Source organism: Onychostruthus taczanowskii, unplaced genomic scaffold, assembly GCF_017590055.1.
Source record: "Onychostruthus taczanowskii isolate IOZ18803 unplaced genomic scaffold, ASM1759005v1 scaffold107, whole genome shotgun sequence".
NCBI lineage: Eukaryota > Metazoa > Chordata > Aves > Passeriformes > Passeridae > Onychostruthus > Onychostruthus taczanowskii.
Window position 1 is genome coordinate 100,437 of NW_024497297.1, and position 12,458 is coordinate 112,894.

General features: G+C 52.8%; 1 protein-coding gene across 2 annotated transcripts; it reads right to left on the reverse strand.

The window, feature by feature from the left end:
- Nucleotides 1-1,936: 1,936 nt before the first annotated feature.
- On the reverse strand, nt 1,937-12,414 carry HDAC3 (histone deacetylase 3). 2 transcript variants are annotated; one of them, XM_041418545.1, is made up of 15 exons: nt 12,282-12,414; nt 11,942-12,024; nt 9,512-9,654; nt 8,232-8,313; nt 7,575-7,631; nt 7,431-7,486; nt 6,015-6,148; nt 5,685-5,765; nt 5,522-5,595; nt 5,325-5,389; nt 4,525-4,614; nt 4,353-4,411; nt 3,834-3,913; nt 3,382-3,539; nt 1,937-3,104 (listed from the first exon to the last, which is right to left on the reverse strand). In XM_041418545.1, exons 1-15 carry the CDS (start codon nt 12,334-12,336, stop codon nt 3,035-3,037), a joined length of 1,287 nt encoding a protein of 428 aa, XP_041274479.1. In that variant the 5' UTR covers nt 12,337-12,414; the 3' UTR covers nt 1,937-3,034. The 2 variants fall into 2 exon arrangements, with proteins under 2 accessions (XP_041274479.1, XP_041274489.1); XM_041418555.1 differs by lacking the exons at nt 8,232-8,313; nt 9,512-9,654; nt 11,942-12,024; nt 12,282-12,414 and adding an exon at nt 7,806-7,925.
- Nucleotides 12,415-12,458: the final 44 nt, after the last annotated feature.

Here is a 12,458-nt window from a genome sequence, read left to right on the forward strand (position 1 = left end):
GCCAAGTTCCCCCTTTGCTCAGCACAGAGGGAGGGAGAAGACTTCAAAGCACTTAATCTATCCCCAAACTCTCAGTCCCTAAGATAGAGAAAGGGAAGAGATAACACCCCCATGGCTGTGCTGCACCTTACCCTGGAAATGGGAAAGCAGCCTGGGCTGTGGCAGGGCCTGGAGGGGCAGCAGGGAATGCTCCTGATTCCCTGGGCCTCCTGGCATGAGGGAGGGGAGGAACAGGGTTTGGGGGGTGAGAGCCAGACCTGGCTGGGCAGCACATCCCAAAATCAGCTCCTGTCAGTGCCAGTGGATGCTGGGTGCCTTCCACAGAGAAAGCAGGCACTGGTGTGAGGTGTGAACAGCAGCTAAACATCTCAGCTGTGCTACAGAAAGTCTGGGAGGTGGGAAGTTCCCTCCAGGCTCTGATGAGCACAGGTGGGAAGCAGAGAAGCTACAAACACTTCCCAGAGCACCCAAAACAACAAGGGTGTTCTTATCCCAATTTCCTACCCAGGCACAGGGGGCACAAAGCTCCCAGCCTGTGCCACACTTGTGGAACAACCTGAGCTGCAGGAGATGTTGCAGTGAGTTCATTAACCTGGGGTTGTTGTGTTTTGGGGCTATGGGACCAACACAACCAGGACAGAGTCAGGTAAAGCAGAAAAAAATTATTTTATGTGATTCTTTATAGGAAATTAAGACAGACTATTCATTTCTCCCCTGGAGGGAATCTCTGGCAGATTCTGTGCAGGAAGGACAGTGCCAGCCTGGCCACATCCCTGGTGCCAAGGGATGTGCTGGGCACGGTGTGGAAGCTCACACAGGGAAGTCACAGAGCTGCAGCAGGAGCAATCCCTGCCCCTGTGCCCTGGTGACAGCCAGGCCTGACAGTGCCCAGAACCCTCAGAATCCCTCTGAGAACGCAGCCAGGACTCTCTCCCACCCCAAACCCCCACTGTGGGGCTGCAGTGTCTGCACACAGAGGCTGCAGCAGGGCCACGGAGCCTCCATAGAATTCCAGTGATCCAGGTGCCACCTGGTGTCCGAGCACAGCTCTGCACAGGGAGCCTCAGCACACTGGAACAGAGAATTCAGTCTGTTTCAGGAGCAAACATCCTCCCATCAGGGGTATTTCCAGGGTTGGTGCAGCCCCAGCTGCTCTGGGCACCCTGTGCCAGGGCCTGCCCACCCTCCCAGGGAACAATTCCTGCTCAGTATCCCACCCAGCCCTCTGCTCTGGCAGTGGGAGCCATTCCCTGTGTCCTGGCACTCCAGGCCCTCCCTGATGAAGTCCCTGCTGTTGTAGTCTGGTACTTGGAGAAACTCACTCATGGTTGTATTAGCTTCCCATATGACATCCCATCCCTGCTCAGTTCTCCCTCCTCAGCTGAAGGATCCTGATCCACCAGACCCCTCCTCACAGGAGCTGTGTTAGACCTTTGATCATCCTTCTCCAGCCCCAGTCTAATTCAATCACCATTTATTTCTGAGGGATTTCTCTGGACACCCACTGGGAGTAGCCCTGACTTACTGCCTGCTTCATGTTGTAGTGACCAGAACTACAAAACAGTCCCCCAAAAAGGCCTTGGGACAGGGAGAGTGCAAAGTGCAGAGGCTGTTATGGACACTGCAACTCTCAGAAATCATGGCATTTTAAATAACTGCAGGAAAAATCTCCCAAATTGGCTCTGCAGCTTCCTGCAAAGCTTTTGCTGGACTGAGAGGCATTAACAGGAGTGTCCACCCCACCTGGCCTCTTGAAAGGGAGTTTAGGGTGCTCCCCTCTTGTGCAGTGATGCCAAAAACTCACCAACATTTACTCTGAGGAGCAGAATTCCTTCCATTCCTTCACAGAGTGGATGACACTGCCCTGCCAGGGCCTGACCCTTGGGAGAACAGGAGCCAAAAAGGTGTGGGGATGAAACAGACAAACAACAGGTCAGGTAAGAAAAATACTGCCTCTTCTTTAATGTTCAAAGACATCAGTAAACAAACAGAACCGTACAGACAGAGGCTGAACCCCCCCACCTCCCCAAACAGCACGTTCCAAACCACCACAGGTACCAGCTGAGGACTTGGGAGAAGGAGCAGCAAAATCTGGGATTGGAGGGATGGCCAAGGGAAAGCTCTGCTGGGTGAGGGCAGGAACAGAGCACTTGCAGGAAGCAGCTTCTCTCACCCAGCAGCAGAGCAACATCTGCTGGGTACAGCCCAGGAACTGTTTCCTCTCAGAGCCAACAGCCCAGATCTCTTGCTGACCACGTGTGAACTTGGGAAACACAGCTGGAAGCTACGTTAAAGGTTCAGAACACACTAAGTACTGACCCGGGCAGGCAAACCTCTGTTCCACAGAGACTTAAACTTCCCAAGGAATAAACACAACAGGGAGGTTGTGTCCAACTCAGCAAAGTGCTGCAGAACTCGTTTGTGAATGCAGATCTGGGTGTGGGGGGAAGGAATGAGCCTATGCTCTGCACACATCCTTCCATCCACTCCACTGAGCTGCTCCAAGGACATCCTGACCCCTACCCCACAACTGGCCTGGTCTTATCCAATAATTCCTGGAGCTGTGGAGCATCAGCTTCTTAGAAGGGACATCAGGAGCAGCTCTCAGTGCAGGCTGCAGAGGACAGCGGGGTGGTACCTGAGGGGAGGTCAGGGACAGCAGGATGGATCCCAAGTGCTGCAGAGAGGCAGAGATTGTAGGCACAGCTGCTCCAGCTCCCAGCTGGCTGGCAGGAGCCTGCATGGGAACCATGGAGCGTGGCTCAGGCTCTGAGGGCAGTCCCACAGCTGCCAGCCAGGACTCAGCACGGCTCCGTTCCCACAGCGGTGACAGCCAGAACCGTGACGTGGTGACAAGTAAGGAGCACACGTCACCTCTGTGCCTCTCCAGGTGGCAGGAGCCTGCAGTGGGGCTGTCTCTGCTGCCCCCACACGTAGTCTAAGTTGAAGAGAGGGCTAAACTGGCTCCTGCAGGGCCCAGTTACGTGCTCCAAGCATCCATGTCCCAGGCGGGAGGCCCCGCAGCACAGAGCCCTTAGATCTCCACATCGCTCTCTTTGTCATTGTCGTGGTCACCGTCGTAGAACTCATTGGGAGCTTCAGGCCTGGGGGAAGAGAAATCCCTGTCAGGGAAGGGACAGAGATCTGGAACCCCTGGGGCCTGAGGGAATGTCATAGTAGGAGACCACAGAAGCTCCTTGGGTAAGAACAAGAGACTCAGACGTGACTTCCCTGCCCGCAAGAATGAGATGGGCTTTAAGATCCCTTCCCAACCCCAAATTCTGGGATTCTATGACTTGTTCTAGGACTCAGATGGATTCCTCTGTACCCCCTCCCAGGGGCAGAAAGGGAAGTCCATTGCTCCAAAAGAGGCTCTGGTACCTGCTGTAGTTTTCCTCGGAGCCCCTCTCCTCTGGATCGGGCTCATCCGTGCGGTCGTAGCTGAGCAGGTCCGAGGGGACGTCGTGGATCTGCACACTGGGAGCGTGGTTCAGCATCTTCAGGTTCTCAAATATGGTCTGCCTGATCTGATCCAGGTACTACAGGGACAGAACACACAGGGATCACCACAGTGGGATGTGTCACAGCTCTGTCACCTGCCTGCATCACTTCTGTGCTGGCCAAGAGCAACAGATTTGTGCAAAAAGTCACTTATCAGAGCAGAGTGAATTCAATTATTGCCACCCAAGCAGGAAACACTGACACATCCCAGTTGTTGTTTTTCATTGGTGTTTTTTTTGCCCTGGGCTCCAGCTGGTTTCACAGGACAGAGCAGCAACCACAGGGTTTTGGAAATTCCAAGCTGATATTGCAGCATGGCTGCAAGCACTCACCTGCCTGGAGTTCTGATTCTCAATCCTTGTGCTGACATCAGGGTGAAGGGTGAAGTCTGGAGCGAAGTACTCAAAGTACTCTGAGATGGAAGGAGGCAGAGTTAGAGCACAGAGGGCCAGAAGCTGTGCAGGGAGCAGAGCTCACCCTCCCACCTGCCTGGGGGACAGCAGAGCTTAAAAAGCACAGTAATATTCAACCCTGAGTGCAAGGGATTAGACAAAACATCAGTAAATGGTGCAAACTGAATCATCCTGGATACACACGGCTGTGTCCGCCCAGCAAAGTGGGTGGTGGGAGATCACAGAATGGTTTGGTTTGGAAGGGACCTTAAATCTCATCTCATTCCAACCCCCTTCCACTAGAGCAACCCCATCCAACCTGGCCTTGGACACTTCCAGGCATGGCTAAGGCCATCTCCGAGGTCAGGAGTGCTGACACTTTGGCCCTGATCAATGCAGAGTAGAACATCCCAAGAAGTCCAGCTGAGCTCATGAGGAAAAAAGGCAACTCCAACTTACCACTGTAGGGGAGTTCATCACTAATTGGTTCATCCACGAGCAAGGATGTTTCATAAGTCCTGAAAACATGGGAAAAGAGGAGCTCAGTTCATTGAAAGGGAAATGGGAAATGCAGGGACAACTCCCACAGAAGAGCCCCAGCAGTGCCCCTCAGCAGGCAGAGAGCACTCACCAGCAGCGTGCCACGTTCCTGACCGTGTAACCTCCTCCTCCCAGCACCAGCAAGGGGATGTTGAAGCTCTTCACATACTCCACACACTCCCTACAAACCCCAAACATGAAAATGCAGCACAGGTTCACGTGTCAGAAGTGCCCCCCTGAACTCCCAACAGTACCATGGCTGGTGTGATACACCTGGAGCTTCCACCCAGGAATCTCCAGCAGAGGGGGTGGGTTGGAAAGGACCGTACAGCTCATCTCATTGTGACCCCTGCCATGGCAGGGACACCTCCCACTGGCCCAGGCTGCTCCAAGCCCCATCCAGCCTGGCCTTGGGCACTGCCAGGGATCCAGAGGCAGCCCCAGCTGCTCTGGGCACCCTGTGCCAGGGCCTGCCCACCCTCACAGGGAACAATTCCTTCCCAATGTCCCATCCATCCCTGCCCTCTGGCAGTGGGAGCCATTCCCTGTGTCCTGTCCCTCCATGCCTTGTCCCCAGTCCCTCTCCAGCTCTCCTGGAGCCCACTTAGGCACTGGAAGGGCTCTGAGCTCTCCCTGGAGCCTTCTCCTCTCCAGGTGAGCACCTCCAGCTCTCCCAGATGGCTCCAGTCCTTTGACCATCTCCATGGCCTCCTCCTCCTTCACCATCTCCCTGTGGCACCTCCTACAAAGCCTCATTCTCAAAGCCCCTCTAGTCACACAAATGTTAAAAAAAAACCCCAAAAACTGCTGGCAGGCCAAAGCTCCAACCTCACAGCAGACTCCTCAGAGCCCTTCAGGTGGTTTTTCTAAGCCAAGTCCTGCTGTACTTACCCATGGCCTCTTATACTGAGGTTAAAACATCCCAGCCGGTCACAACCCAGAGAATCAGCACCACACTGGGGAACAGAAAAACAAGGGAATTTTGGCATTGCTCTCCAGATCCACACCAGGGGACAGAAGGTAACACAGATACAGCCCTCTGAGCTCTCTGCAGCCGTGGATGTGTGCACAGAGGTTTGCTTCCTTACCTGCAGGACTATGCAGGTGGGCTGATAGTAATCTACCACTTGGTTAATGACTGGCTGGAAGAGGTGCTTATAACCTTTGGAGAGAGAGGTGGATTTGTCATGGCTCTGGAGCAGAAGGACCAGGAAACCCCTGGGGCCAAGGGGAAAAGGGGGGAACACCTACTTTGGTCATCGATGCCATCTCGCAGAGGCACGTTGAGACAATAGTAACGGCCACTCTCTGCACCAACCTCGTACATGTCACCTGCAAAACAGGACAGGCACAACAGCCCTGAGGCTTCAGAGCTGTGCAAAGGCCAGGCCTGAGCTGGGCTGAGTATTTCTACCTGATCAGGACCCCTCCCTTACAAGCAACTACAGTTCTGCTCCTCTCTAATCACTTTCTCCCACCATTTCCCCCCGGCAGCTCGAATTTTGTGATTTACTCTTTTCTACTCCAGTAGAGCTTCCAAGGGATTCTGAAGCAGATTCCCACTAGAAATTAAAAACTTACCTGTGCCAGGAAAGAAGTAGTTGCCATATTTGTGAAATGACACTGTCATGACACGATCTGTCAGGTAGAAAGCCTCCTGCACCCCGTCCCCGTGATGGATATCGATGTCGATGTACAGCACCCGGGGGTGATACCTGTGGGATACATCAAAGCTGGGATTCCAGGCATTTGTACACACCCAAACATCTTCCTCTGATCTGCCTGGAAATTGGTATTTAAAACATTTTCTTCTGAGGTAGTTGGAAATGGATATTAGAGCAGAAAGATTTTTAGATGGGGCCGGAAGTATCTTGGAAAATAACTTGTTTAAGCAGCTGGGTGTTCAAAAGTTGCAGATTCTTGTTTCCAGTGTGCTCATAGTTAATCTTTAAAGAGCTCCAGTGATTTTAATCATATCAGGAAATGAAAGGCAAGCTGGCATGGAGGAGGTGGGAAATGGAGCACTGCGTCCCAGCTGGTGAGCACCAAAAATTCCAGGCTGGGCTAAATTTACTGGAGAAGCAGCCAGAGACACAGAGACAGAAGCAAACTCAAAATGCAGTCACCTGCTGCAGAAACGTTCCTGGAAACAGGCAACAGAATAGGGACAGAAATAACATCCCATGAGGGGTAACTGCGCTGTATTTGAGCCTCTGGTGGATGGGATTAGGAAATGGGAGTGCAGGGATTGCCAGGGAAATCCTGGGGTTCCAAACAGAGCAGGGAAGGGGGAACAAGAAACCCCAGTACATCACATAAATCTGACTTTGAGAGCAAGTAAACTTGCCAGCAGTCATGTAACTATTGTTTGATCAGCTCCAAATCCTTTTTAACTCCATGACAGCTTGTCTTAGGTTCAGTGACAAGGAGGGCACTTTGAAGTACCAAAAAAAAAAAAAATTAAAAAGAAATCTCATATCAATGCAAGAAACTAAAGGTATTTCTGTAACTTTTCCTCTCATTCTGAATTGATTTTTAATTCCCTAAAGTGAAAAATAACCTGACTTTTTTCTATGGAGACCAAGTGTCCTTTGATCATCCATGTGCAGCCCAAATCCTGTTCTTAAGGTGCTCAAACAACTCCAGAAAGATTTGAGTCATTTTTGTGTCTCCAGTGAACCAAAACTTACATTTACCTATGAAAGGCTCACTGTGGCAAAAAGGTTGAGACTCAGAAGCCCCTGAAATAGGATTGAAGAACTATTCTGTATCCCTCAAGCTCCCTGAGGGATAACAAAACATCTGACTCCAACAAAACTGGAGTGAGATGTTCCAGTGCTCAAACCCTTTATTGTGTCTCAAAGGTAAGGCCAGGACAAAAATGAAGTTTTTGGGCTTCCTGGATTCCAGAAAGGCAAATGAGGCAGGAAAAGAGAGAAAGAGCAGAGGGAAAGCACAAAGCAGCCAGCAGAGTTCAGCCCTTGGCCCTGTCCTTACTTGAGCAGCTCCAGGATGCCAATCACGATGTCATTGACATAACAGAAGCCCGAAGCCTGGAAGAGAGAAAAACCCCAAGAGCTTTAGGATGAGATCAACAGAGCCCAGGCCCCAAAGGCAGAAGAAATCCACAGATGTCATTACCTCAAACTTTTTGGCATGGTGGAGGCCCCCTGCCCAGTTTATGGCAATGTCACAGATCTAAGAGAGGAAAGAGAAGCGAATTTAAAGTGTCAATATGTTGACAACAACCCTGTACCCTTCTTCACACTTCCACCTGCCCATCCCAGGGGTCCACAGCACCCTCCTGGCTTTTCCTCCTCCTCCTCCAAAGCTCCAGCTGGGTTCCACAAGATCAGCACTTCAGCCCCTTACCTTGTTGTTCAGCTGTGTTGCTCCCTGCAGAGAGGCCCCAGTGTAACGAGAGCAAAATTCAAAGAGGCCAGGAAACACTGGGCTGAAAAAGAAACCACATTCCAACTCAGAGCTCCTCATTCCTCCTCTTTCTGCAGAGCACAGGCCGGAATCAAACTGGCCAGGGGTAACATCAGAGCAAGAATAAAGCTCAGTCTCCTCTGAAAGAGTTAATTTGGGATCAGGATCAGTCTGACCATGTCTGTAACTCACTGAGCCCTGGCAAGGGAGTGAGCTGCCTGTAATCAATATGTTGACAACAACCCTGTACCCTTCTTCACACTTCCACCTGCCCATCCCAGGGGTCCACAGCACCCTCCTGGCTTTTCCTCCTCCTCCTCCAAAGCTCCAGCTGGGTTCCACAAGATCAGCACTTCAGCCCCTTACCTTGTTGTTCAGCTGTGTTGCTCCCTGCAGAGAGGCCCCAGTGTAACGAGAGCAAAATTCAAAGAGGCCAGGAAACACTGGGCTGAAAAAGAAACCACATTCCAACTCAGAGCTCCTCATTCCTCCTCTTTCTGCAGAGCACAGACCGGAATCAAACTGGCCAGGGGTAACATCAGAGCAAGAATAAAGCTCAGTCTCCTCTGAAAGAGTTAATTTGGGAACAGGATCACTCTCACCATGCCTGTGACTCACTGAGCCCTGGCAGGGGAGTGAGCTGCCTGTAAACACCGGGGTACACAGGGAATTTGAGAATGATTCCCAAAGCTTCCAAACCAGCCTTGAGAAGGCTTCACTGCTCCCAAAACCTGTCAGAGTCTCCTGCCCACAGCTGGGACATGATGTAACACTGCCTCAGGAGAGAGGGGGGACTGTGATAGCCCCCAATCCCAGAATGATTTGGGTTGGACAGGAACTTAAATTTCATGCTGTTCCACTCCCTGCCATGACAGGGACACCTTCCACTGTCCCAAGCCCTGTCCAGCCTGGCCTTGGGCACTGCCAGGGATCCAGGGGCAGCCACAGCTGCTCTGGGCACCCTGTGCCAGGGCCTGCCCACCCTCCCAGGGAACAATTCCTAATTCCCAATATCCCATCCATCCCTGCCCTCTGGCAGTGGAAGCCATTCCCTGTGTCCTGTCCCTCCATGCCTTGGCCCCAGTCCCTCTCCAGCTCTCTTGTCAGCTCCTTCAGGTACTGTAAGGCCAGAGTGAGGCCACCCTTTCCCTTCTCCAGGCTGAACAATCCCAGCTCTCCTAGCAGAGCTGCTGCATCCCTCTGCTCATCCTGGTGCCTCCTCTGGATTTGCTCCACCAGGTTGATGTTCTTTGTCCCCCAGAGCTGGATGCAGCATTCACGTTCTTACCAAAGATGCCACATTCCAGAAGAACAGAAAGCTCTTCCAGAACAAGCAGAGTATGCAGCCCAGCAAGCCCAAATCTAGGCCCGAAAAGGAGCACTGCAACTTCCCCACGAAGGGAAAGGAATAAGGGAGGCTCCACACCCTCATCCTGAGAGCCCCTTCATTTCAAAATTACAATAATTTGTAGGGAGGGGGTTTGCATTTCTCTTCTGGGGAAGCTCCTGCCTTCCTCAGCAGAGAGCTGGCTTTGCAAACGCAGACAGCACAGGAGGGACACACTCCTCATGCTGCCTAAACCAAGGCAGGAATGGCACATTCCAGAAGGGCCCTGGGCAGGGCAGAGCAGCCCCTGGGCACTCACCAGTCGTCGCCCACGTTGAAGGCGTTGAGGCTCTTGGTGAAGCCCTGCATGTTGTTGGGGCTCACCCTCTGCAGGAAGTCGATGTAATCCTCGGAGTGGAAGCGGCACATGTCGTGCTGGGAGGCCTGGTAGGGCTTGAACACCTTCCAGAGACAAAAGCAGGAGTTATTTCCCATCCAAATTCTGTTTCCTTGGGCTGGGAGGAATCTCAAGCTAATTGCTAAGTGGCCTGCACAAGGTCCATAAAAACTGTGCCAACACTGGCACTTGTGTTCATTTAAATTCAACAGCTGCTCCATGGAACCTGCTCTCCTCTCATTTTTCCCTTTCATAAATCCAAAACCTGCCTCTCCTGACTGCAGCTCTTGCCACAAAATTTCTTCCTACCCCATGGCACATTCTCCTGCTTGGACAGCAAAATAAACCACAGCTTTTCCTTCCCTGGGGGGATCATTCCTTCCTCACTCAGCAATTTAAGACCTTGATCTAGGGGTGGTTCTGATCCCTCTCTAAGATTTACTGACAGGTTCCAAATTATTTGGGGAAACCTCTCAGACAGATGGAAGAGTTGTGTAAGTTTTGTTTCCACTGGAAAGGAAATGGAGGGAATGGCCAGGGAGGTGGATGGACTCAAATCCAGGACCTTGTGACAACACAGGTTTGGCACTTAGGGCACACCCCTCAGCAGAGGGGGAGTTAAAAATTAACAGCACTGGGAGAGGGAATTCAATTGATAAGATTTTTTTTCTGTGATTTCTCTAATTTTTATTTCTCTTATTTAAAGCAACCACTTCACAGAAAAAGTGGAAGGTGAACATAACAGAAGATGCACAAGCTGGTCTCCAAAGGGAAATTCCTCAGGACAGCTGCACCACGGCCCTGTTTTCTGTGCTGAGCAGGAAACCTGGGCATCTTCAGAGCCACCATCAAGCAGAACAAGCCCATCTCCTCCTCTCCTGGTGTTTTCCGTGTGGAATTTGGTGTTTCTCAGAGGCTACTGCCTTTGACAACTCAAACAGGGGATGAGGCAGCTCCCTATTCCCAGGGATCCCCCAGGAATCCTGGGGGGTTCATTAAACCAAACCAGCCCAAAACTGATGGCAAAGAGAGGAGAAATGGCTCCCACTGGGCAGCCCGAGGCTGTCGGAGCGGGGACGTGGCAATCCAACACAAAGGGAGGGAAAACCAGGCCAAAATGTTCACCCAGCTGCTGGCAGAGCACAGCTGGCTCCTTGCAGCCTTCCCAGCAATCCCACCCACGCTCCTGAGCTGGGGAAGGTGGGAAGAGGCAAAGCCACCCCGACGGCTGCACAGCCTGGGACTGCAGAGGGAGAACCACTGCAAGACAACGCAGAATCAGCAGGAGTTTCACAGCCCCAGCTGCTCCAGCCCCTGGCTTTACTTGCTCCTGATTTTGCCAGTCCCTGACTGCTTGGGGATGAAGGTTTCTGAGGTTTTCAGCTTCCCAGTGGCAGCTTGTGGAAAACATAACCCCCCCAAAAAAAAAGAATTTCAAGACTAAAAATCTAGAGCTGTGCCCACTGCCTCCTTCAGGCAGGGATTTGCCATTTAGAAGTGTTAGGTCAGAACAGGTTTTTTGGTTGTTCCTGCAAGGAAAAGCCCAACTCTGGGGAAGTTACTTGCGGAAATAATAATTAAAAAAAAACTCTGGGGAAGTGAATTGTGGAAATTAAAAAAAACCAAAAAACCCCAACCAAAAACTAAAACAAACTCTGGGGAAGTTACTTGTGGAAATTTAAAAAAAAATGCTCTGGGGAAGTTTCTTGTGGAAGTCACTTGTGGAAACAATAAAAAAAAACCTCTGGGGAAGTTGCTTGTGGAAATCCACACAGTGACAGTAAGAATCTGGAAAATTAACTTTGCAAAGACTCCCCACAGTTCCCCCAAGTGCTGCATTCCCACACAGTCACTGCACTGGATGTGGTTTTACTTGGGAATTTTACTAATTAAGGAAATTCTTCTCATGTCTAAACATCAAAAATTATTTCCATAAATTGTATCTTTACAGTTGCCTGACCTCAGCAGCTCCTTGGAATCCTCTGCAGCTGCACCAACAGTGCAGGACTGAGCTCTACAGCCATCACTGAGCACTGTCACGCACCCCTGGGGCTCCCAAAGCCCTACAGCCACCACTGAGCACTGTCACCCACCCCTGGGGCTGCCAAAGCCCTACAGCCACCACTGAGCACTGTCACCCACCCCTGGGGCTCCCAAAGCCCTACAGCCACCACTGAGCACTGTCACCCACCCCTGGGGCTCCCAAAGCCCTACAGCCATCCCCAGTCACTGTCCCCCACCCGTGGGACCCCAAAGCAGCCCTGGGCGCTGAGGCTGGAGGTGTCCCACCGGCTGAGCCCCCCGGGGTGCCCTGCTGTCCCCCCCGCCCGGCCGGGGACACGCGTGGCTTACGATCATTTTCTTGTAGAGGCCGTAGTGCAGCACCAGGCTGTGCGTGAGCGCCAGGCGATGCGGCTTCATGGGGTGCCCCGCGCCTGGAACGGAACCGCGCGGGGTTAACGGGGCCGACAACGGGGGCACAACGGCCGCTCCCGCCGCCCGCCGGGCGCCGCGCTCCGCAGCAGGTCCGGGCTGAGGGGGACGGGGGAGCGGGGACGGGGGAGAGGGGACAGCGAGGGCGGGCTGGGCCACCCCCCCGCCTCCAGCCGGCCCCGCCCGGCCCCAGCCCCGCGGCGGTCGCCCCGCCGCTCCGCCCCGGTGCTGCCCCGGCCCCGCGCGGCCCCGCTCGCACCGTAGTGGAAGTTCCCCACGTCCGGGTCGTAGAAATAGGCCACGGTCTTCGCCATGGCGGACAGGCCGCGCCGCGCTCCCGCTTACGTCATCACTCTGCGACACCCGCCGGGGACCGGGCGTGGTGTGTGTTGGGATGGGGGCGTGGCCACAACAAAGCCACGCCCATGTGGGGGCG

Excerpts from the sequence above, each read along its gene's own strand:
- HDAC3 (XM_041418545.1), bottom strand. The coding sequence starts at position 12,336 with ATGGCGAAGACCGTGGCCTATTTCTACGACCCGGACGTGGGGAACTTC. Across the intron at positions 5,766-6,014 it reads CTACTTCTTTCCTGGCACAG|GTGACATGTACGAGGTTGGT; the intron begins GTAAGTTTTTAA and ends CCTGTTTTGCAG. Across the intron at positions 3,914-4,352 it reads TGATGAACTCCCCTACAGTG|AGTACTTTGAGTACTTCGCT; the intron begins GTAAGTTGGAGT and ends CTTCCATCTCAG.